The sequence below is a fragment of the Salarias fasciatus genome, chromosome 12, assembly GCF_902148845.1.
Source record: "Salarias fasciatus chromosome 12, fSalaFa1.1, whole genome shotgun sequence".
Classification (NCBI taxonomy): Eukaryota; Metazoa; Chordata; class Actinopteri; order Blenniiformes; family Blenniidae; genus Salarias; species Salarias fasciatus.
In genome coordinates this window covers 3,138,178-3,160,416 of record NC_043756.1, presented here as the reverse complement: position 1 = coordinate 3,160,416, position 22,239 = coordinate 3,138,178, and the positions used below count along the sequence as shown (strand labels likewise).

The 22,239-nt window shown below is 44.9% G+C and overlaps 1 protein-coding gene across 1 annotated transcript; it reads right to left on the bottom strand.

The window, feature by feature from the left end:
• Positions 1 to 1,114: 1,114 nt before the first annotated feature.
• On the bottom strand, positions 1,115 to 18,767 carry LOC115397692 (guanine nucleotide-binding protein subunit beta-like protein 1). The gene is made up of 5 exons (XM_030104134.1): positions 18,742 to 18,767; positions 18,087 to 18,249; positions 16,230 to 16,322; positions 7,595 to 7,835; positions 1,115 to 1,155 (listed from the first exon to the last, which is right to left on the bottom strand). Exons 1-5 carry the CDS (start codon positions 18,765 to 18,767, stop codon positions 1,115 to 1,117), a joined length of 564 nt encoding a protein of 187 aa, XP_029959994.1.
• Positions 18,768 to 22,239: the final 3,472 nt, after the last annotated feature.

Below are 22,239 nucleotides of genomic sequence, written 5' to 3'. Positions count from 1 at the left end.
CAGCATGTTTTATGTTGCATCCCCTCCACTCCACCAGCCTCCCATCCATCTTCTCCACCTTCCTCATCCGAGTCAAGGTTGCAGGACATGATCGCAGCTGGATGACGCCCCGGACGGGCCATCCGTCCATCACAGGACAAACACATAAAAACAGTCACACACACACACACACACCCAAACACACACTCGCCGATTACATTGGAGTCAATTTTCCTCGTTGAAATTACTTGAACATGTGACAGTCTCATGTAGGAGGCAGAAGAGGAAACTTCTACACTACAGCCTACAGGTTTCACAATCCAAACCACAAAATCCACATCGACCATTAAATCACAGCTGATTTACTGAACTGTGAACTCTGGATTCAAACCGCAGTATTAATAGCTGACAATCATGCTATGAATTAAGTATAAAATATGAGAAGCTGGTTCCTCTAAAGTAATGATGAATTGTAAATATTGGGGTTGAATAATTAATTTCAACTTATTCTTGCTAAATTTCAAATATGTATTTATATCTACATATTGAGGCGTGGCAGCGGAAGGCCGTTTTTTTCAGAGGGCTGCCGAGTCCCAAGATGGCCGACAGCCTCCGAACTACACCTCCCAGAAAGCACCAGGACACGCACAGGTGTAGGTGTTGAAGGAGTGGAGAGGAGTGCTGAAGGGAGGAGAAGGGGAGAAAGGAGGCCGGCAGGGTGGGAGCAGACCAGAGACGTTGATTATGAAAGGGGGAAGTTTTTGATCCCCTCCAGCTGAGATTTAACTTTCGTTTGTGCCAAGCGGGTCATAAAACCCATCAATCATTTCAAACAGCAGCTGTTTGCCTCCTTTCTTCACCTCAACACTAAAGCTCTCCGTCCTGCCCTGGTTACGCCTCTCAGGGCATCGAGTCTCAGAGAAGAATCTCAACAATTTCATCAGGCCTTTTGTGTCTATTTGGAAGAAATGTTGAGAAATCAGGAAGTTACCTTTTATGGTAGCTTGAAAGATCATGGATTAAATCCCAGTTCAAATTAAGGCAGTGTGCAAGGCTGCAGTCCTGCTCGGAAATCAATACATTCAGAGGGAAACACAAGAAACTCTTGCAAACCTAACTGATTCTCAATTTCCGTCTATCCATCCTCTGTCGAGTTTCGTCCATCTTTGCGGATCGCTGGAGACGAAGACACCGTGGACACTGGACAGGATGTGGAAAAGCCCCGGAGCTCAGACAAGACCTGGGACTCTCCTCACTGTGAGGCCAGAGTGCTGAGCACTGAACCACTTTGCACTTACAGCAACTACACACTTTTCAGTCAGTCTTTATTTGTATTCAGACAATAAAATACAACTAAAAGCGCTTCACTAAGAAAAAAACACCTGCAAACGTACTCATCTGCATATTCAATATACCCATATAGAAAGGCAGTATGAGTGTAAATGCATACAAACTAAATAGGTGACCATATTTAGCTATTTGTAATGAAATATGCAAATTTTACTCTATGTTTAAAGATTTAACTGAAGTCCCCCTTTTCCTGGTGCAGAGCCTGCTCCTCAGCTCGGCGTTCCTCGCTGTGTTCGCTCTACCCAGGATGATTGATGTTCATCCCTCCTCGGTGGCAACAGGGAGACTTATGACTCAGCATGGACCTCTGTGTTTGAGCAGGCAGACAGGGAGCGTGTCAGAGGGCAGATTTATTGAAAATTCAGGAGTCCGATCAATCCTCGGGCAGCTCTGCAGCCTGCGGCCCGCCGGCCGGCGCTCCGCCGCGTCGTCCTTGATTTGGCCACGCTGCTGCTGTGTGTGTGTGTGTGCTGTCAGCAGATTCTGTTGTTGTGGAGGTGCATGCATAATTGAAGCGCTCTCACCCTCCTCCTCCTCCTCCGTTGCTCTCCTGGGACCCTTTCAGATAGAGCGATAAATACTGGACCTCAGCATTCACCGTCCCTGCTCCTGTTGCTGAGACTGGACGAGCATGTAATTGCATTTTGCCTCCCTGAGTGAGTTAAAGACAAAGTTACTGGTAAACCCTCTCCGTAGCGTCCTCGCCACGGTACGAAGGGCCGCCTGGAGCAGGCGGAGGAGGTTTTCGTGTTTTATCGCTGTCAGTTTCATGTCGGACACGGCAGTACGAGGGCTACAGCATTCCACAGGGAACATGTTTCTGTTATCAGTTCAAAGATCACTCCATTCACTCACAGTTCTCTCAGGTCTTCCCCTCTGTTTCCTTTCATCCGTCGGTCTCCATGCTGCCTCTCTCTCTCTCTACCTCTCTTTCTCCCCCCTTCTCTCTCTCTCTCTCACTGTAACTCCACAGCTATATATAGACTTCTGCATTGCAGATGTCCCAGAGTCCTGCAGTTCTGGAGGAGCTGCCGAGGAGCCCCGGCCAAAAACGAGTCACCAGCCGGCCACACAGACGCGAGGCTGGGCGGGTCGACGGTGAAGCCCGGCGAGGGGCGGGAAGCAGCACGGCGGGACTGAGCGCCGCCACGCTGCACACGCCGAGCAGGCCGGGTGTGAGGCATCGCACTGCAGCAAGGCTGAGCGGCCCCCGACAGCTCCGCAGTCCCAGAGAGTGGGCGGCTGGCGGCGTGAGTTTGTGGAGCTGTGTTTTCATTTTCCTGAAGCATTTCCCTTCTCTTTTGGCATTTGTGTTTTGTGAGCACACAAGGTCAAAGCTCAGTCACAAAGAAGAGAGGTTTCAGAAGTTCTTTAAAGATGGAACATCAGAGGTTTAGATCATACTGCTGGCCAGGTCAGCTAGAGAATGAATAAATGAATAAATAAATAAATAAATAAAAGCTGAAAGCAGCCTTGAACAGGTCCTCGCTTCTTGCAGGACTCTGAATGAGGCTGTCGGTCATGTGGACGTCATCAGGGCTGCTCAGTCTGAACATAGTGGGAAGTTTGGACCCACTTCCTGTTTCCACCGGGTGGCGCTATGGCCGATGGTGGTTATTTGGCCATCTCAGAAGAGCATTTCACTGGTGTCTGAGAGACACATGAAACACCAAAGCCATGTGCAAAGTATTGTAATACTCCATTAATCTGGCAGTGAGTTTGCGTGAAAGATAATCGTGCCTTTATTTTTGCTGGTTGCATGAAAATACGCACTCATGCTTTGTTGAATTGGTGCTAAAACAATGTCTCAGCAACAGTTTTCAATACATAGCATAAGCATAAGTACAGTATAGTTTGCAGTTTGCTATTTTGGAGTTTAAAAAAGGCGCCGATTTCACTAAAGCAACAAACGGAATCATGTTTATTCTCCATACAGTGTCTGATCTAACTGCACCAGCGTCATTAACTCACTTCACCCTTTCCAGAACTCCAGAATATTTCAGTATTACAAAACCAAAGCAGAGCAGGATCAGGACCTGAGCTGGCTTCGTCACCAGTGACACAAAGTCATTGAAAAGTCAGAAACTCGCTCTGTGAAACACGTGAGCTCCAGCTATATTGTGTTTGAGGAAGAGACGGTGACTCAGTGATGATCCCCACCAAAAGTCTCTGAATGAGAATGAAACATCAGAGAAGGTCAGTGTCGGCCACACACACCCAACACAAAGACGGAGCGAGCTTCCATTTAGCACTGCTGCGAAGTCGTGAGTCACTGAGAAGCATCAAGTATCAAGAACAACAGAAAAGCACAGAATGATTTTATAAATCTCACTCCATTCCTTTCAGAAAGCACAGAATTTGAGGACTGCGAAACGAGGTTGTGGCCTACAGGAAAATACGCAGGATGACGACTGTCGTGCGGCCGTGCTGGCGTGGTTCACACACCGACTCCGACCCGAAGACAACTCACTACGAAAACACTGCTGGACAAGCGAGACCACCTGCAGGAGTCCAGGAAAATCCAGGGTCAATAAAACATGAAGATTAAGGGCTGCGACTGCTGGACTGGTGATGGACACAGACTGGGAAGCTGAAATGCACTTTGGACAAATATTAAAGTGTGTGCCATGAAAGGCAAAGATGTTAGATGTCGGTGAATTTACAAATGAAGTGAATGAGTGGTTGAGGAATGCTGACGCTGATGGACCAAAGGAGGACACTGCAGGTAAATCATCACCGTCACTGAGGCAGAAACCCAGTCTCAACCCAAACTGTGTGAATGACTACGTCCCTGTGCTTTGGACCAGTTTGGAGAGAGACTGGGTTTGGCTGTGATACCACTGTTTTCCAAAAGAAAACAATTCAAATTCAAAATTGCTCTTGGTGTAATCACTCCTTTCTGTAAAGTCTCTCACTTAAAAAAAAACTGCAAACACTGTCAACAGCATTAAACAGGAAGTCACATATTTAGGATTATTTACCCACAAAGACCAAAAGATAAGATGCTCCTCACGTCTTACTGAGAAGAAATTCACCCAAAACCTCCTCATCTAGGTGAAATCAATCAATGGTAATGTGACACTGACCGCATGGCTACGAACCTCATTTTTTTTTAGCTGTTTTTTAGAATATTTATAAGTCATGTTGTCTTAAAGATGCAGTGGGTTGAACTATTTCCCTATTTATTGACCCCCACACGCGCGTGCACACACGTACACACCGCGCACACGCGCGTGCTTTCTCTCTCTTTTACAGTGAGTCTTTGCTGCCACCTGGTGTTGAAAACCAAAACGACAGATATGTTTTTGGCAAAAAGGAATCAGTCCCCTTGAAGGGAAATCTTTGCAAATGCAACAGTCAAGCAAATCTCAGTTTAACAGGGGACTGGGCCGTCCAACGGCACTTCTACAAGATACTTTCAACATTTATGAATAACTGAAATCTTAAAAATGTGCAACTTTGAACTATTTGACAATAATGCAAAGAAAATTGTCATGGATCACTATCATTACATAACTTTATACTTAATTATTATTAATCATTATTATTAATATCAGTTACTATCAACATTTAGCATCTAAGCATCATTTATTTAGTATATTAAACATCAGAAATTCTCTATTTAGACTGATACTGCCCTGGTACAAGAAACAATGTGAGTTACAACATTACTCCTGAAGATTACAAGCAATAATGAGTAATGGAGTAAATATTAGTAAGAAAATACTTGAAATATTTAGTATTCTACATGTCTAAAAAAAATCAAAGTACCAAATAATATATTGGAAATTGTTATTCTATCAGTTTTATATGGCAAACACTGACTGAACTGAATCATTTCTGTTTTTGCTCTGTGCATCCTTGTTATCCAAATTAAAAATGCTCCACCCAGCGGCCGGTCCACCTCTGCTGCTGCCTCTGATGCTCCAACCTGTGGCTGTTCCATCTCTGCTGCTGCCTATTTCACGATGGAGGAGGTGCGTACGGAGTTGAGGAGACTACGGGGTGGGAAATCAGCTGGTCCTGACTGTATATCTCCGAGACTGCTGAAGGAATGTGCGTCGGAGCTGGCTGTGCCGTTACATACCATCTTTAATCGAAGTCTTCAATCCGGACGTGTCCCTACTAGGTGGAAAACCTCGTGCCTAATTCCAGTGCCCAAGGTGGCGAGGCCTGCAGAGATAAAGGACTACAGGCCAGTAGCGCTCACATCAGTGGTAATGAAGACCTTCGAGAGGCTCCTACTCCGACTGCTCAAACCACAGGTTGAGCAGGCGCTCGACCCTCTACAATTTGCATATCAAGAGAGCATGGGAGTGGATGATGCTGTAACCTACCTACTCCACCGGTCTCTTTCTTTTTTGGAAGGTTCAGAGGTCTATGTGCGGCTGCTGTTCTTTGACTTCACAAGTGCCTTCAATACTATCCAACCTCAGTTGTGTTAGGAGAAGCTTGTGAAGATTGGAGTGGATCCTCTGTTTGTCACCTGGATCCAGAACTATCTCACCCAGAGGACACAGTACGCTCGCTTAGGAGACAGCCTGTCAAGAACTGTGACGAGCAGTGTAGGGGCACCCCAGGGTACTGTACTCTCACTCTATCTATACACGCTCTACGCTTCTGACTTTGCTTACAGATCTGCAACCTGTCATCTTCAGAAATACTCTGATGGCACTGTAATAGCAGCAGGTGTGAAAGGTGGAGATGAGGCGGAATACAGAGATCTAGTCTCAAGATTCACCTCCTGGAGCAGCAGCAATGGTCTTATTCTTCATACATCGAAGACCAAGGAGATGATTATTGACTTTCACAGAAGAAGACCCCTTCACAACCCAGTTATCATCAGTGGGGAGAACATCGAAATGGTCCAGACCTGTAAATATCTGGGTCTACACCTTGATCGTGAACTGGACTGGTCGATACAGGCTCGTGCCCTGCACAAACAGGGCCTCAGCAGACTGTTTTTCCTGAGAAGACTCAAGGCATTTGAGGTTAACAGCGATATGCTATACACCTTTTATCAGTCTGTTGTAGCAAGTGCTGTCTTCTTCGGGGCTGTCTGGCAACATGAAGAAGGGAGACAGAGACCGGCTTGACCGGCTGGTTTATAAACGTGCCTCTGTGATGGGGAGGAAAGTGGACGGTGTGGGTGCTGTGTTGGAAAAAAGGATGAGGTCTTTAACGCACTGCATTCTGAATAACCGTAATCATCCTTTGCATGAAACTGTGGCAGGCCAGAGGAGCAAACGGAGCAACAGGCTCCTGTCAGTGCGCTCAAGAACAGAGCGATTTAGAAGATCCTTTGTCCCTGCTGCCATTACGCTGCATAACAAGAATGTCTGAACTGAACCTGCTCATTTTGCACTTTTTTTGTCACTTTTACTTCTATTTATTACTATGTACAAGTACTTTTAATGTCTGGATTCGTCGTATCTTTTTATCTTTTCCTATTTATTTATTTATTTTCATTGGGTGTGTTTTTATTGAATGTTTGTTTTTTCTGCTGCCCGGTCTCCTGAATTTCTCCTACGGGGGATCAATAAAGTTCTATCATCATCATCATCAAATTAAAAATGATAGACTTATATTTTTTTTAACTGCTTGTCAAATTCTGCAGTGTTGCAACACTCAACATCATCACAGCACGTTTACCTAATATCATCAATGGTTTGAATTCCAAGGAATAAAGTAATAAATGTTTGGAAAGTTTGCAAAAATGTATTTAAAAATTCTGAAAATTGTATGAATATTGCATTGATGGGACTACTAAAACAATGATACTGCTAATGGTGGGAGTACACAGGCCACACACACTTTCAGTTTGGGGCTTTGGGGATTTTTGTGCAAACTTGTATTTTTCCCCCTGCATGGCGTTGTGGAGGCATTCGAGGCCAACAGGTAACTTTGTATTGTGCGTGACTGTCTCGTGATGGACCGGTGGCCTGGACAAGGCGAGGTCAGCGGGGATCAGCTCCAGGACGCAGACGCCCTTCCTGATCGGACAATCAATACAGAAGACGGGTGGATGGAATAAGTTGTTGAAAGTACAGATGAGTGAGTGAGTAGAAACGTTACTGCGGATAACAGGAGGTCCGTGGATTCTGCATGACTGCTCAGAATCGCTGTCCAAAGAGGAGGACGCTAGATATTGATTATGAAACTGATAAAGACTGAAACGGGACGAGGAGGACGAAGGAAGTCATGATGAGCAGATAAGAAAAAAGAGGAGCAGAAGCAGGAATCATGTGAGAGAAAACAGCAGCGCCTCTATCTGAGTGTCCTCTGCTGACCTGAAGCTTGCTCTGCTCATCCAGCGTCCAGGAGGCCAGCTCCCTCTCCGAGGAGCCCGATACGCCCCTCAGACGCTCGGTGTCAAAGGTCAGGCACATGACGGGCTCCGGGTGGGCTCTGACTCGGCTCAGGTCGGCCCTCTGGGTTACATCCCACAGCAGCAAGGACCCGTCCTCGTATCCAGCCAACAGGAGGGGCCCGGGGCCCGAGTCGGGCTGCAAGAGAGGGGGGACGACAAGGAGGGGAACCAAGTGAAGACGTGAGGCGAGACCACAGGGACCGCCGAGCGGCGCTGGGAGCCCGGGGGAGCAGAGGTTATCGTCCTGGAAGCTCCCGCCGACACTCAGAGAGACGCTGCGGCCTCCATCCGTCAGGCGCGGCGCTCGCTTCCCGGCACTCCATCACGGCACCGCTCACTTTGCTCCTCATCCATATTGCCGAGCCGCAGCGCTCGCGGCCAGCACAGATAAATACAGTCAGAGACGCGCGCTGCGAAATACCAGTTTTCAAACGTATCATTCAACTCATTACAGATATATAATCTCTTTTTTTTTGTATGTGCTGTCTGTTTACGCCTCAACTTCTGCTCCTGCCAGAACTGCAGCACCGTGGAGTCGGACTGATTTCTTCCACTGAGATTATTATTCAACAAATGAAACTTTTCTTTTCTGTGTACTGAGGCCCAAAAAACTTTGACTGCCCGGTGCTCGGACCACTGAAAAGGCAACTTTTGAAAACGGGTCCCGAGGCAGAAGTTCATGAAAATGCTAAAGTTCTGCACATGCTCAGTAGATGGACAATAACAGCCATGTTTCCCTCCAGAGTTTCACGACTCCCAGTCCAGATTCTCCACGGAGTTGGTAGTTTAACAGCTGAGAGTCGCCGGAAGAGCAACTCAACTCCGTCATCTCCCACTGTTCATGTTTATGTGCACGTTTGGTTTCATTATAACAACCAACATGCTAACTGCATCGTTTTCAGTGTTTCTGCAGATTCAAATGAACCGACGTCGTTTTCGAAACATTGTCATGGAAATGAGAAACGTTCCTGAAACGTCGTTAACACTGCACGTGCTCGTGCACGTGCCAGCTTGATGATTTGTTTTGTAAAACATGACCGTGAGCATGACTTAATGGAATAAAAGTTGAAGCAACAGTCTCTTGCCAGATAAAGGGTTAAAATTTAGCGTGAGAATGAGCACATGCATGTTTTCTGTGACCGACTGCTGCTTTAACTTTCCGTTTCTACAGCATGTTTGTATTCCACAGTCAACTAATGTACAAAAAGAAAACAGTGTTTAATCCTGCTTCATCCCCATTTCACCTCTGAACACATACAACTGGCCAATGCATCAGAGTAAATCTTTCAAATCACATGAAATGAAATGAAACCACATGCACAAACAGGCGAGGACACAAAGCGTCTGTTAAACACATACGGAGGGAACCTGTGCCGAGCGAGCGCACACACTGCGGCCGTGTGCGCATTTAAAGGGAAACGTCAACAGTGCAACATGTAAAGAGTGATAAATTGGTGCCTCTGCACTGTTGGGTAACACAGATAACCCCTCAGTGTGAGCCGGCTTCCTTTACATGAGTGTGTGTATGATGAGACGTGCACGGAGGGTGTGTGGAGGCAAACCCCGGGCTGTAAATCACTGCTGAGGATGAGAACATAAAGGTGAGCTGATAAAAATCAGAGGCTTCATATATCATCGGCGCTGCTGGAAGAGAAAGAGGGGAAATCTTTCTGAAAATAAAACATATGAAACATTTCAGCTTTAACTATTAGGCACTGATTTAAATACTTGAAGAGCTTAAAAAAATTTAGATCACAGGCTAAATAGACAGAAAGGTTCAATAACTATTCTGCTACATCCTCAACTGGACTGAGTACCCCTGAAATAATCCTCCATCCTACATGTGACTGTCTGAAACCAGACACCCCGGCCTGCATGTCAGCCATCAGACTTCACTGTTTCTCAGTCATATATTCTGTGACTCTCATCAGTTCAGCATGAAAGTTGCAGAATACACGAGTTTGGTCAAGAACACATTTCAATCCACAAATACTGATATTCAAATAACAATAAGACTCTTTTTTTAAAAACATTAAAGGAGGCTGTACATGCTGAATGCATTTCAGATCTTCACATATGCATTCTTTTTTTTTCTTGAAATACCTGCAGAAATAACACGGTGCCATGCAGAAGCTCCAGGAAGAAATTTCTTCCATATGTGCAAAAGAGGCCACGTCGGCCATTTTTCACCACTGTTGGTGAAACCCTTCTCACTTATCGCTCTGTATTTCCCCTTTTTCAGCTTTAAACAAATTACAAACAAAGTCGTGTATCCCTTCCAAACACATCAGCGGGGACGAACACTGACGGATCACGAAAACAAATAAAAACAAGTGAAAATCAGTGGCCCCTGCTCGCCGGCAGGGACCGGGCTCAGCGTTCCAGGCTTGGGGCCCACCGCTTCACTTAAGAGTAGGACCTCCTTGATTGATGATGTCATGGGTCAGAGGTCAGGGAACCCTGGGTAGACACCTAATTCATTATATCCTCCACAGGCCTTTCTACAAGAGGGCTCTCTGCTGGAGTGGGGCCGGGGCTCCGGGAGCAGATCCATCACTGGAGAACAGCTGGAGGGACAGACGCACGGCGAGCCGCTCGCAGAGCAGAGGGCCAGCGAAGGGAACTGCTGGGAGTCATGTGACCCTCTGCGGCGTTTTCTTAGCTGTATTTACGCAGCAAATCAGGGCTCAACGCTCAGTATTTTTTTTTTGTATTTAATCAGGTAAACTTTGATATTATTAATGAGAAATTCAAACAGTGTGAACCTCCTGGCTGCACTAATACGCATGTAATCTGCATCGGCTTTTTTCTTTATTTTAACAGCACTAATTGTCAAATATAGACTGAACACATCCCTTTGCATTAAGCAACGGACGATATTCTACATGTTGAACCCCACAAGGCTGTATATACATACATACATACATACATATATATATATATATATATATATATATATATATATATATGTGTGTGTGTGTGTGTGTGTGTGTGTATATATATGTATGTATGTATATATATATATATATGTGTGTGTGTGTGTGTGTGTGTGTGTGTGTGTGTATATATGTATGTATGTATATATATATATATATATATATATATATATATATATATATATATATATATATATAGATAGATAGATAGATAGATAGATAGATAGATAGATAGATAGATAGATAGATAGAAAGAGATACAGTATTTTTTTTAAAGTAGGTTAAATGTTTGTATGAGTATTGTAATGGAATACTGCCCATTTAATTAAAAATGTGCTTATCAAATAATGTTGTTTTAATGTGTATTACAGTGACGCATCCAGGATTTAAGAAGTTATAGTTCTGATCAAAACTGGTGTATATATAAAAACAATGGAAAAAAAAAAAACTTAATTGTTGAATTAGATAGATCACAAAAATATTGTTCTCATATGTTTTATATTATTTATTTATTTTTTATTCTTTTTTTTTTTTTTTTTTTTTTTTTTTTGCTTTTTCTGTGCAACATTTGAACTACATGAAGACAAAGGAAGAGTCTGTAGCCTCCAGTTAGATGACTGGATGTTTGGAGACTCTCCATTGTCTGAAGTTCTGCACTTTTTCTTCTCTCTCTATTTTTGGTGTTTCTTTCATGCCTGTTTTTTTGCTCTTTCTCCATTTCTTGTGTTTCTTTCCTGCCTGTTTTTGCGCTTTCTCTATTTCTTGCGCTTCTTTGCTAACTGTTTTTCTGCTTTCTCTTCTTCCTTCTTCATCTTGGCCTTCTCCCGGTTGCCCATGACGGCGACTTTCTGCAGCTTGTTGTTCTCGTCACTGAGAACCTGAATTTCCCGCCGTATTTTGTCGATGTTCTGCTTCCAGGTCTTCTCCTTCTCGATCCAGACCTCCTCTGCTGCTTTAGACCGTTTCAGCAGCTGTTCTTTCTGCTGAACAGTCTCTCCTCTCGCCTTCATCTCTCTCTGCAGCTGTTCTTCAAGAGCCTTGTTCTTTTTCTCCCACTCCTCTTGACTGAGCTGCATCTTGGTCTCCGTCTTGGTCTGGTTTGTCCGGCTGTCCAGGTTGGTCTGCGTGAACGCTGCCTTCTGGGCCTTGAGGCTGGTGGCTGCAGCATCCCTCTCGGCTTTGAGAAGCCTCAGCTCCTCTTTGTGTTTCTTCCGCAGAGCAGACATTTCCTCAGCCGCCCGCTTCTCTTGAGCGGCCTGGCGGTCCTCCCACTCCCTGGTGGACTCCTTCAAAGAGTTCCTCATGGACTCTATTTCTTGCTTGAGGTTCTCTGTGGTCCTCTCATATGTCCGTCGTAGAGCATCACTCTGTTCATTCATCTCCTCATTTTTTGTGGCCATCGCTGCCTTCTGGGCCTTGAGGCTGGTGGCTGCAGCATCTCTATCTGCTGTGAGGAGCCTCAGCTCGTCCTGGTGTTTCTGCCTCAGAGCAGAGATTTCCTCAGCAGCCCTCTTCTCTTGAGCAGCCTGACGGTCCTCCCACTCCCTGGTGGACTCTTTCAGGCGCATCCGCAGAGAGGCAATTTCCTGCGTGAGGTTCTCTGTGGTCCTCTCATATGTCCGTCGAAGAGCATCGCTCTGTTCATTCATCTCCTCATGCTTCGTGGCCATCGCTGCCTTCTGGGCCTTGAGGCTGGTGGCTGCAGCATCCCTGTCTGCTTTGAGGAGCCTCAGCTCGGCCTGGTGTTTCTGCCTCAGAGCAGACATTTCCTCAGCCGCCTTCTTCTGCTGTGCGGCCTGATGGTCCTCCCACTCCCTGGTGGACTCTTTCAGGCGCGTCTGCAGAGAGGCTATTTCCTGCTTGAGGTGCTGCGTGGTCTTGTCATGTCTCTGCTGGAGAGCATCTGTCTGTGCATTCGTCTCCTTGTGTTTAGTGGCGAACACTTCCTCCAGGTCAGCCTTGGATTTGTCAATCTGCCGGTTCAGTGCCTCCTTTTCATCCTGCAGCTTGTGTTTCTCCTCCTCAAGGCTCTTGAAGCGGTGCTGGAGGTCAATGTACTGCTCGACCTTCTCATTACTTAAGGTGCGGTAGTACCGTAAGGCCTCACGCAGCTCCTGTTTGATTTTAAACATGAAAAATAAAAATAAAACAATGAATAAAATGGAACTGGAAAGTTTACATGTTTGAAAAGCATAAGCTTATTACTTTCTGGTTTTCTATGAGTTTGTGTGGTCTACTACTAAATATTTTTCTTGGAATGTTTTTAAAACTGTTGCAGTAAAGAAATTACCTTAACTCCTGGGGAACTATGGCCGGTCGCCTTCATCTTTCTGTCCTCAGCTGCCCGCTTCTCCTCTGCGGCCCGGAGGTCCTCCAGCTCCCTGGTGGACTCCTTCAGGGTCATCTTCAGAGAGGCGATTTCCTGCTGGAGGTTCTCTGTGGTCGTCTCATATGTCCGTTGGAGGGCGTCTCTCAGTGCGATCAGCTCCTCATTTTTAGTGACCAACGCTGCCTTCTGGGCCGTGAAGCTGGTGGCTGCAGCATCCCTACCTGCTTTGAGGAGTCTCAGCTCCTCCTGGTGCGTCTGCTGCAGAGCATAGATTTCCTCAGCCACCCGCTTCTCTTTTGCGACCTCGCGGTCCACCCACATCCTGCTGGAGTCTTTCATGGACGTCCCCAGGGAGGCGATTTCCAGCTGGAGGTGCTCTATGGTCCTCTCATATCTCTCTTGAAGAGAACCTGTCTGTGCAATCAGCTCCTCGTTTTTGGTGACCAGCGCTGCCTTCTGGGCCATGAAGCTTGTGGCTGCAGCATCTCTCTCTGCTGTGAGGAGCTTCAGCTCGTCCTGGTGCTTCTCCTGCAGAGCAGAGATTTCTGCAGCAGCCCTCCTCTGTTCTGCAGCCTGGCGGTCCTCCCACTGCCTGGTGGACTCCTTCAGAGTCATCTTCAAGGAGGCTATTTCCTGCTTGAGGTGCTCTGTGCTCCTCTCATATCTCTGTTGGAGAGCGACCCTCTGTGCGTTCAGCTCCTCATGCTTTGTGGCTAACACTTCCTCCAGGTCAGCCTCGGATTTCTCCACACACACCTTCAAGTCTGCAACCTCCGTGCAGTTTTTACTTACCTTTGTGTGGAGGTTCATACCCTGCTTGTATTTGGAGTGGAGCACATTGGTCAGGTGGGAGAACTGCTCTTTGAGCTGGTGCAGCATGCTGTGGGCCGTTTCAGCGTCGTTCTTGTATATTTCCAACGCTGTTTTCAAGATCGGAACCTCCTCCTGCATTGCCCTGAGGAGCTGGTCCTTCTCCTCGAGCTTGGCCTCCATCTGCTCTTCTCTGGACTTAAAGGTGTTGATCTGGCAGTTCAGCGCCTCCTTTTCGTCCTGCAGCTTCTGTTTTTCCTCCTCAAGGCTCTCGAAGCGATGGTGGAGCTCAACGTACTGCTCAGCCTGCTTGTTACCGAATGTGCGGTAGTAACATAAGGCCTCCTGCAGCTCCTGTTTGATTTTGAACATGGAAAACAAAAACAAAACAATGAATAAAATGGAACTGGAAAGTTTGCATGTTTGAAAAGGAGTAGGACAAAGCATAAGCTTATTACTTTCTGGTTTTCTATGAGTTTGTGTGGTCTACTACTAAATATTTTTCTTGGAATGTTTTTAAAACTGTTGCAGTAAAGAAATTACCTTAACTGTTGACGACCTGTGGCCGGTCGCTTTCTCCTTTCCGCTCATGATGCTTGCTGTGCTATGAGCTGTGATAAACTCTGGCTGTGATAAACGCTCGCTGTGCTAAAAGCTCTCTGTGCTAAACCCTCGCTGTGCTAAAAGCTCTCTGTGCTAAACCCTCGCTGTGCTAAAAGCTCTCTGTGCTAAACTCTCGCTTTGCGCTAAACTCTCGCTGTGCTAAACTCTCGCTGTGCTAAAGGCTCGCTGTCTCGCTGTGGGAACACCTGGTTCTTCGCTCTCCTCTGTTCTGTGTCAAGACACGGACTGAGTGACATGCAGTAGAACTCAGGCCTTATATACCCTGAGTTCACTTTGATGCTGTGATGTCATCACAGCAGAAGAAGAGGCAAGTTGCTCGGTGCCATGGCAACCAGTGACATCATCACGTTGGAAACCCCAGCAGAATATCAGCCTCCATGTAAGGTAGAATTTAATTTTTCCTAATATTTTAATCTTAATCAACGTTCTAGATTATCTATCCAGCCATTCATTTTAGTATGAGGATCTTTACTGCTCTTACCAACTGATAATAAAGGTGACACAGAAAATACTTCATTCAAAATAGTTTTCCTGCTGCTAACGTTGTAGAAAAATTCTGCATAACTCAGTGTTTATGTGATCTTGATCTTTGTTCAACTCTGTAGAGAGACAGTTTGACTAAACAATAGTAGATCTAATTTTCCTGAGTGAATCATGTCAAATGGATCAAACATATCTGCAGCGCCGAACTCAATGCTGTTGGAAAGGCCTCATATTTTCAGAACAGGTTAATGTGATAACATTTCTCATGAAGGCCATCACAAGAACAAGACATATTGATGTAGAATAACATTTTGTCATTGGACAGGCTATCTATTAAAGGTGTAGAGCACAGACTCCTCTCTGACTAGTTTATTTTGAACCCTACGCAATGTAAATTGCTAGATTTTTGTATGATTATCAGATTAGATTTAACCAGAAGATGCGTCATCATGAATAAATTCAACATTCTGTCATGTCCTTGCGGAGTAATTCCGGTAAAAATAAAAGCCTGGTCGACATTGCGGCCGCCACCGCTTCACCATGAGGAACCAATCCCTTGCCTGGGTTTCGCTCCCGCTCCCTCCTTCACGTCACGGCCACGAGGCAGCAGGGCGATGAGCTGAGAGTGATGGATATCTGTATAGGAACATTTCCTTTCCCCCCACCAGCCCCCCACCAGCCCTGTGTGTGTTTAATGAAGCATTAAACACACACAGGAGAGCCTCCTGTGAGAAGCTGTGTTCTCATTTCTGCTTCCTGTAAACTTGCACATCCCATAAAATATATTCAAAACCGTCCGCAGGCTCGCGAAAGTCTGAAACCCGGATTCTCCGAGTCCCTGAAGCCAAAAACCAAAGCAGTTGACAATTAACCATAAAAATAATTATAGGGTCTCATTAATGGGAGGAAAATAAAACTTTCAACAGCATTTACCAAACAGAAAGCGAAGTTTTTACCCAGATCGCGCTGGATGTACAGCTGCAGGCTGATATATGGCTGTGAACCGCCGGCCCTTCCAAACACTCTAATTACAGTCTTGGGATTCGCTGCCAGCTGAGAAGAAATGCTTGGAAAAACGGCGCAGAATGACTTGTTGGGCCGTAAATCATGTAGTGCTTCTCACATGTGGATTTCTTTTTGACTTTTCTATTGTTGTGTGTCTGGTTGTTGTGTTACTCAGTGAAGCAGGTGAGTGAAAGCAAACATTCAGCTGAGCATTAAAGAAAGAAGCGTTTCCTCCCGCTGGCTGTCTGAGTCAACTTGCTGAACTTGAAACGCACACTGGCAGACAGGGTGGTTAAAAACACATCGACAGCGATGGTTAGAATGGCACCTGAGGCGTGCTTACCTGCCAGAGCTGCATGGACATGACCATTCCCAGCTTGGCCTCTGGCAGCAGGGTGCAGACCGGGGTCTTACTGGGCAGCTCCACCACCCGGATCTGTGGAGAACAGGGCCGTTAGGTCTGAAACGTCACTTTCCTTTCAAACTTCAAGCTTCACCTCCAAAGTGACGGAGGGATCCTGAACGCCCGTTACAAATATGTCTTCTGAGATTAGATTTGTCTTTAAAAAAGCAGCAACATAAACGTGTTGCTGTTTGCAGATCGATTGCCGGTACAGTACCATCTATTAGAGCCGGCGGCCGCCTTTCAGTGTATAATAAATCCTCCTGAGTGGAGTTTTCCTGCACACACTGGCACTGATTTGGGTAAAAACACACTCTGACTAATGAAGCCAGTGATAAAGAGTGTGTGTGTGTATGTGTGTGTACCCACAGCTCATTCCTTTCACTTCCTGTGTACTGATGATCCACATATTCATCCTCATTAGGACTCAGATTATTGGTTCCATGACCAGCGACCAGCGTTCTGCCTGCAGCTCTGAATCATACTATTGTGCTTCATGCAGGGTTTCTTGCAGGGTTTGATTGATGTGGGTGTTTCTCTCGTGTGATAAGCATCTGTCTCGGCCAGTCGTGCCTGTGGAATGGGGCGGAGAGGCCAGATGACAAACCGGGCCGCGGCCTGTTGTGGTTCGGGCCTTTTAATGGGCGTGTCGGTGTGTTTCTGTCTGTGTCTGTCGGGACAATGGCATTATTGAGGTGCTGGGAGTCACAGGCGCCCCGATGCCTGGCCCGCCGGGCCGGGGTTAGCGGAGGCACGTTGGGCTGGATCAGGTGACCGCTCTGTCCCTTTCAAGTGTGGCTCCTCCGCAGCGGAGCCAGTAACATGAATCTGGGGGCAATAAAAGATGGCTGAATAGTTGGCTGCCCTCTCCCCATCCCACCTCGCGGCTCAAACACTGCACCCACACAGAAACCGACTGAGACAGACAGAACTATGATTTCATTTCTCTGCACAATCAAAAGTGAGATTTCTCATTTTGCCCCAACATGCGATGACTAAAAGTATAAATATTCATCTTAATTTACCATCTGAAGCTGTATTAGGAGGCAGGAACATGCTTGGTGGTTTTTTGCCAAATTCAACAATCAGGCCTCATTAAAGCTGCATGTTGTTTTTAACAGACTCATTCAGTGTCACGTGTCATCACCCAGAGCCAAAACTGACTGACAAACTGCCGGTCATTGATATTTAACCCCTGTTGTTGCATGCTGACTCATGATAGCTGATTTTTGAAGGATGGCATTCAGTCAGATAGCTGTTTGACAGTTTATGACTACAAAATACATGCTTGAAGATCAGGTCGACCTGCAACACATGTCCTGATTCTACTTGACCGGATTTATTCTATCATCAGCTCAAAAGTAAGATTTTTATTCAAAATAACGCAAAAAAAAAAAAAATAAATAAATCTGGATGTTGTTGTCTGACTCATTCAAGACTAAATCTGTCCCTTCAATGATTTAATTTTTTAAACATCTTTGCAACTTTCTGACAAACTCTGGCAGGTGAAGATAACATTATTAATAACCTGTGGAGGGCGTAACCTTGCATTTGCCAACAGTGGGCTGGGATCAGCTCCAGCTGCGGGCCTAACTTGGATGAAGACAGCTCCAGAAGATGGATGGATAGATTATTAATAAGATATCAATCTCCACACTAAGTGAAATTCCTGAGGAATGACTCAAATCTTGCAATTAAGACAAACTTGGAAAATATGTCTCAGCATTCTCAACCCTTACGTACGACATGACCCCGGTGGGGATGGAGGAAGCTCAGTCTCCTCTTTGACCCACTGACCTCTTCCGTCTGTTGGCCTGGATATGCCAGCAGGGAGGCGCTCGGGCTCGTCTCCAGCACGGAGCACTGACAGAACCCAACGCTGCCGGTCCACACGGCGTCCACCGGCTCACTGCGGCCTTCGCTCAGGTCCCACAGACACACCTGCAGGTCTCGTCCCTGACTGGACCACCATCGCAGGAATAAAACAAAACGCAAGAGGAAACTGCAGCAGTTACCATGTGGAACCACACTACTGCCACCCCGAGAGTTTAATCAGATGTTATTGTTACGCTGTCAAAAATCCTGAATCAGAAAAAGTTAAGTTGAAGGTGCAGTCAAAAACAAAACATTTAAGATAATCAGGAAAATTCTGCAAAATAAAACAGCAGATTCTGCACCGAAATGAATAGGATGTCTATGGGAGTGATGCACATTAATTCAGGAGCCGGATGGGTAAAATAGTGAAAATATAACCTTTAAATGTAAACTTTCCTTTGCTGTGGCACAGAGTGTAGCTAATTAAAATACCTATATTTTCACAAAAACGAAATAATTATTACCAAAACTTACTACATGAAGTAAATTTTAATATCTTTTGGTTCAAAATACATTGAAACGTTCAAAAACCCACAATCCAAAGTCCAAAATTCTATGTTTTCTTTGAAATCTTTACATTTGCTTGGTGTTTTCACAGGCCATATTGGAGTCACTTGCGGCCCTGTTTTGGCCCACGGGCCTCGTGGTTGACACCCCCAACCTAAACCTTACAGATTGGACTTTTAATCCAAACACTTACTCATAATTAGCGTCTGTACTTTTGTATTTTGTAAGTTAAACATTGTCCATTTAATTTGTTCCGGAAGAAGGTGGAGAAGCGGGGGAGATGGGAAAAAAGGAGAATTGAGAGCTTCTTTCGGTTTTGCTTTCCATAGCCATATCCTAGCTATTTAAAGTGCTGTTTTTGTTCTAATTGTTACCACAGCCACGTGAGTATTGTTTAATTATGCAATGTGCCAATTAACTGAACCATTTTTTTTTATATATTACATTTTCTGAGAGCTTCTCTGAGCTCCAGAGACACATATTGACTGGCTTCGGTTCTACTTCTGGGATCCGTAGTTCCTGTGCTGGACCGTCCAACGGACTGTACTCAACACAGTCCTAGACTTTACTTATTGTCTCATGCTAGCTGTTGCCAAAGCTGTCCGTCCCTGGGAGAGGGATCCCTCCATACTGTGGTTCTCCCCAAGATTTCTTCTTTTCCCACTGGGTTTTTGGAGTTTCTTCTTGCCGGATGTGAGGGTCTAAGGCGGTGGTTGCTTCGTTTTGTCTCGTTATTGTGAATTTGACATATTAACATTATGCTTATTCACTGTTTTTATTTTTACCAACCAATGTAACATCTTGAAGCCCTCTGTGGCAACTGTTGTTGTGATACTGGGCTATACAAAAATAAATTGATTGATTGATATTGCAGGCCTGACTTGACTGGAACTGCAATGACTGAAGTCTTTTTTTTTAACTGCAGATTTATTGTGCTGTCTTATTAGCAAAAATATCAACTGAGAAATCTCATTGAAAATCTTTTATTAATTTGCAGTGTCACCGCAGCAAAGCCCCCCCCCCCCCCAAAAAAAAAGAACAAACACTGACCACTATGCATTAAAGGCATAATATACACACAATATAATAGAATGTGTTCTTTTTAAACGTATGTACCTTCAAATAATAATGACAGTAATTTAATGCATATTAGTAATAGCTATTTCAACTCTGGCTGGACTTTTTGGTGCAATGTGTGCATTTATTCCTCTGTTAATGGCAGATGGCTTCCAAACAGAAGAAGCACAGAGCCATGGGGGAGGAGGAGTGGGTTTCCTGCCTGCGAAGGTTTCCTGCTTCCAGCGTTTGGCTCTCTGAGGCAGGAAACAGAGCAGCACCACCAGAAAAAGTGGCATGATCTTTATGTGAAGGTAAAGTTGGACAGAATCGTCAGCATTCAGTGTGCACTTATTAAGAATAAACTTAATTAAACAAAGAGTGTGAGGCATTATAAGATAGATTCAAATTGTATTCTAGATTAAGAAATGCTCAATGCAGCTGAGGGGACGATCATCTTTGTTTGGCCAGATGCAAACATGTAGCTGCGGTTTCCGTGCAAAGAAGGTTAGTATCTCATGAAATGAATGTGTACAGGTGTTTTATTCTGTATGAATGAATTCCTTTTCCTTCCCGGTGCTCTTGCAGCCTTCCAGCAGCGTCCCGGTCACATCCCCCAGCGCTCCAGATCATCCAGGTCCGTCAGCAGCAGCATCTGGACAGACTGCTCCCACGTAGGGTTGCCAACTCCCAGAGATTGAAATAAGGGACGCCTCTCGCGGGCAGCTGAAAAAAATTGGGTTTTTTGGGGGGGGGGTGAAAAGCGCATATATAACAGCATTTTGCCACAGTTATACCTATTACAGACTACAAAAACACATTAGGAAACTGCATTACGCCTACAGTAACAAGATTGGAATAACTCATGATCACTTTGATCAGTTTGTATTTGAGGCATACAGTGAGACAGTTATTCAAGTATCATCCATCATGGACAGCAGCTCTCAGCCACTGCACCGGACGGTAGAGGAGCTCAGCAGCTCCTTCAGTGGCCGACTGAGACCCTCAGAGCAGGAAGGAGCGTCACCTCAGCTCTTTCATCCCCACCGCTGTCAGATTATACAATTCTGTGTAGAATATGTGCAATATTCAGGAATATGTAATAATCCTGGACGTTATAATATCCTGCACCCCCACCCCCTTAAGAAATTCAGCGACACTTTATCATCCATTCACTCCGCTAAAACATCCTGTACATAAATATCGTAATGTCTAATTATATATTGCATCGTATATTGCATATTTCATTGTATATATTGTATATATTATGTATATAATGTTTAATATATATTATATATAGTATATTTAAATGGTTATATTTTTAAGATTCATGTTGTACATACAGTTAGATCTTCATTGTCTTGAGCTTCTATCATCAATCCTACTATGATTTGCACTATTACTTATTAATTATTGCACCATTCATTACCTTTGCACCCCGCTGTGTTTTCTATGAGCCTATACACCTGTGAATTTCTCCACTGTGAGATTAATAAAGTCTTCTATTCTATTCTATTCTATTCTATTGTGCAAAATAGCATCAAACAAACAGCTACTGTCTCTTCTGGATTTTAACATGTTCTTTTTTCTTATTTTCAACTAAAAAAGTGCAAAATCAAAACTGAAAAACCTTCTGAACACAAAAACCAACAAGTTGCAGAATCTAAACTGAAAACCCACCACAGTCTGCAGCAGCAGACACAAATAAATGAAATAAACATAATATATCCGATATGGAAACGGCACAAACCTACATGTCTATGAACACACACACAAGCGGCAGATCAGGAGATAAAAATAGAAACGTGAACTTGAACGAACAGACAGAAACACCGGATCAAACTCGACATAGCCTCAGTATTCTTCTTCTTCTTCTTCTGACCCAAACGCAGCAGCCCTCCAGTGAGTTTCTTCTTCACTCTGCTTGGTGCGCTACTGCTCTGGTTTTAGCGCCCCTAGTGGCTGGGCCCTCGAATTACATGCCATGCTATACAGCCTTCAGAACACAGAGAGAAAAAAATATATGTACGGTATCTTGCCTTTACCCGTGCGGCCAGGACAAACAACCTCCCGTACGGAACACGCCTCTTTTGGCTCAAATACTGGACGTCCGGCCTCCCAGGCCCTCTTTGACTTTGGTATCGGTAAATATTAATGATATTACAGGTGCTGGTAATGTTAAAACTGATTAACGTTGCTGTACTGCGTGATGAAAGAGAGAACAGGAAACGGGAGCTGATTGAGGAGAAAAACTGAAGCACAAGGCAGTTTGTCTACCATATAAAAGTGGCTATGTATTTAGGCCACTGCTTCATGGAGGTGAAAAGAACTACACAGCATACAGTCAGTGAAAGAAGATGAGTTAGTCCATTAATAGTAGTTTGTCTGGGAGTTTTTGCTAAACTATGTACTAACTAACTTCTAACTAACTCAAGTGTATCTGTCTGTCGGTGTATTATTTTGAAAACCGGAAGTGGAGTGCATGTCTTCTTCCTGTTCTGTCTTCAGCGCC

Coding starts and splice junctions, on each gene's coding strand:
- LOC115397692 (XM_030104134.1), bottom strand. CDS start 18,767: ATGGCCTGTGAAAACACCAAGCAAAT. Junction 18,250..18,741: donor TGTGAAAACACCAAGCAAAT/GTAAAGATTTCA, acceptor ATGGTGGTCCAG/TCAGGGACGAGACCTGCAGG. Junction 7,836..16,229: donor TGTCCATGCAGCTCTGGCAG/GTAAGCACGCCT, acceptor CCTCTCTTGCAG/CCCGACTCGGGCCCCGGGCC.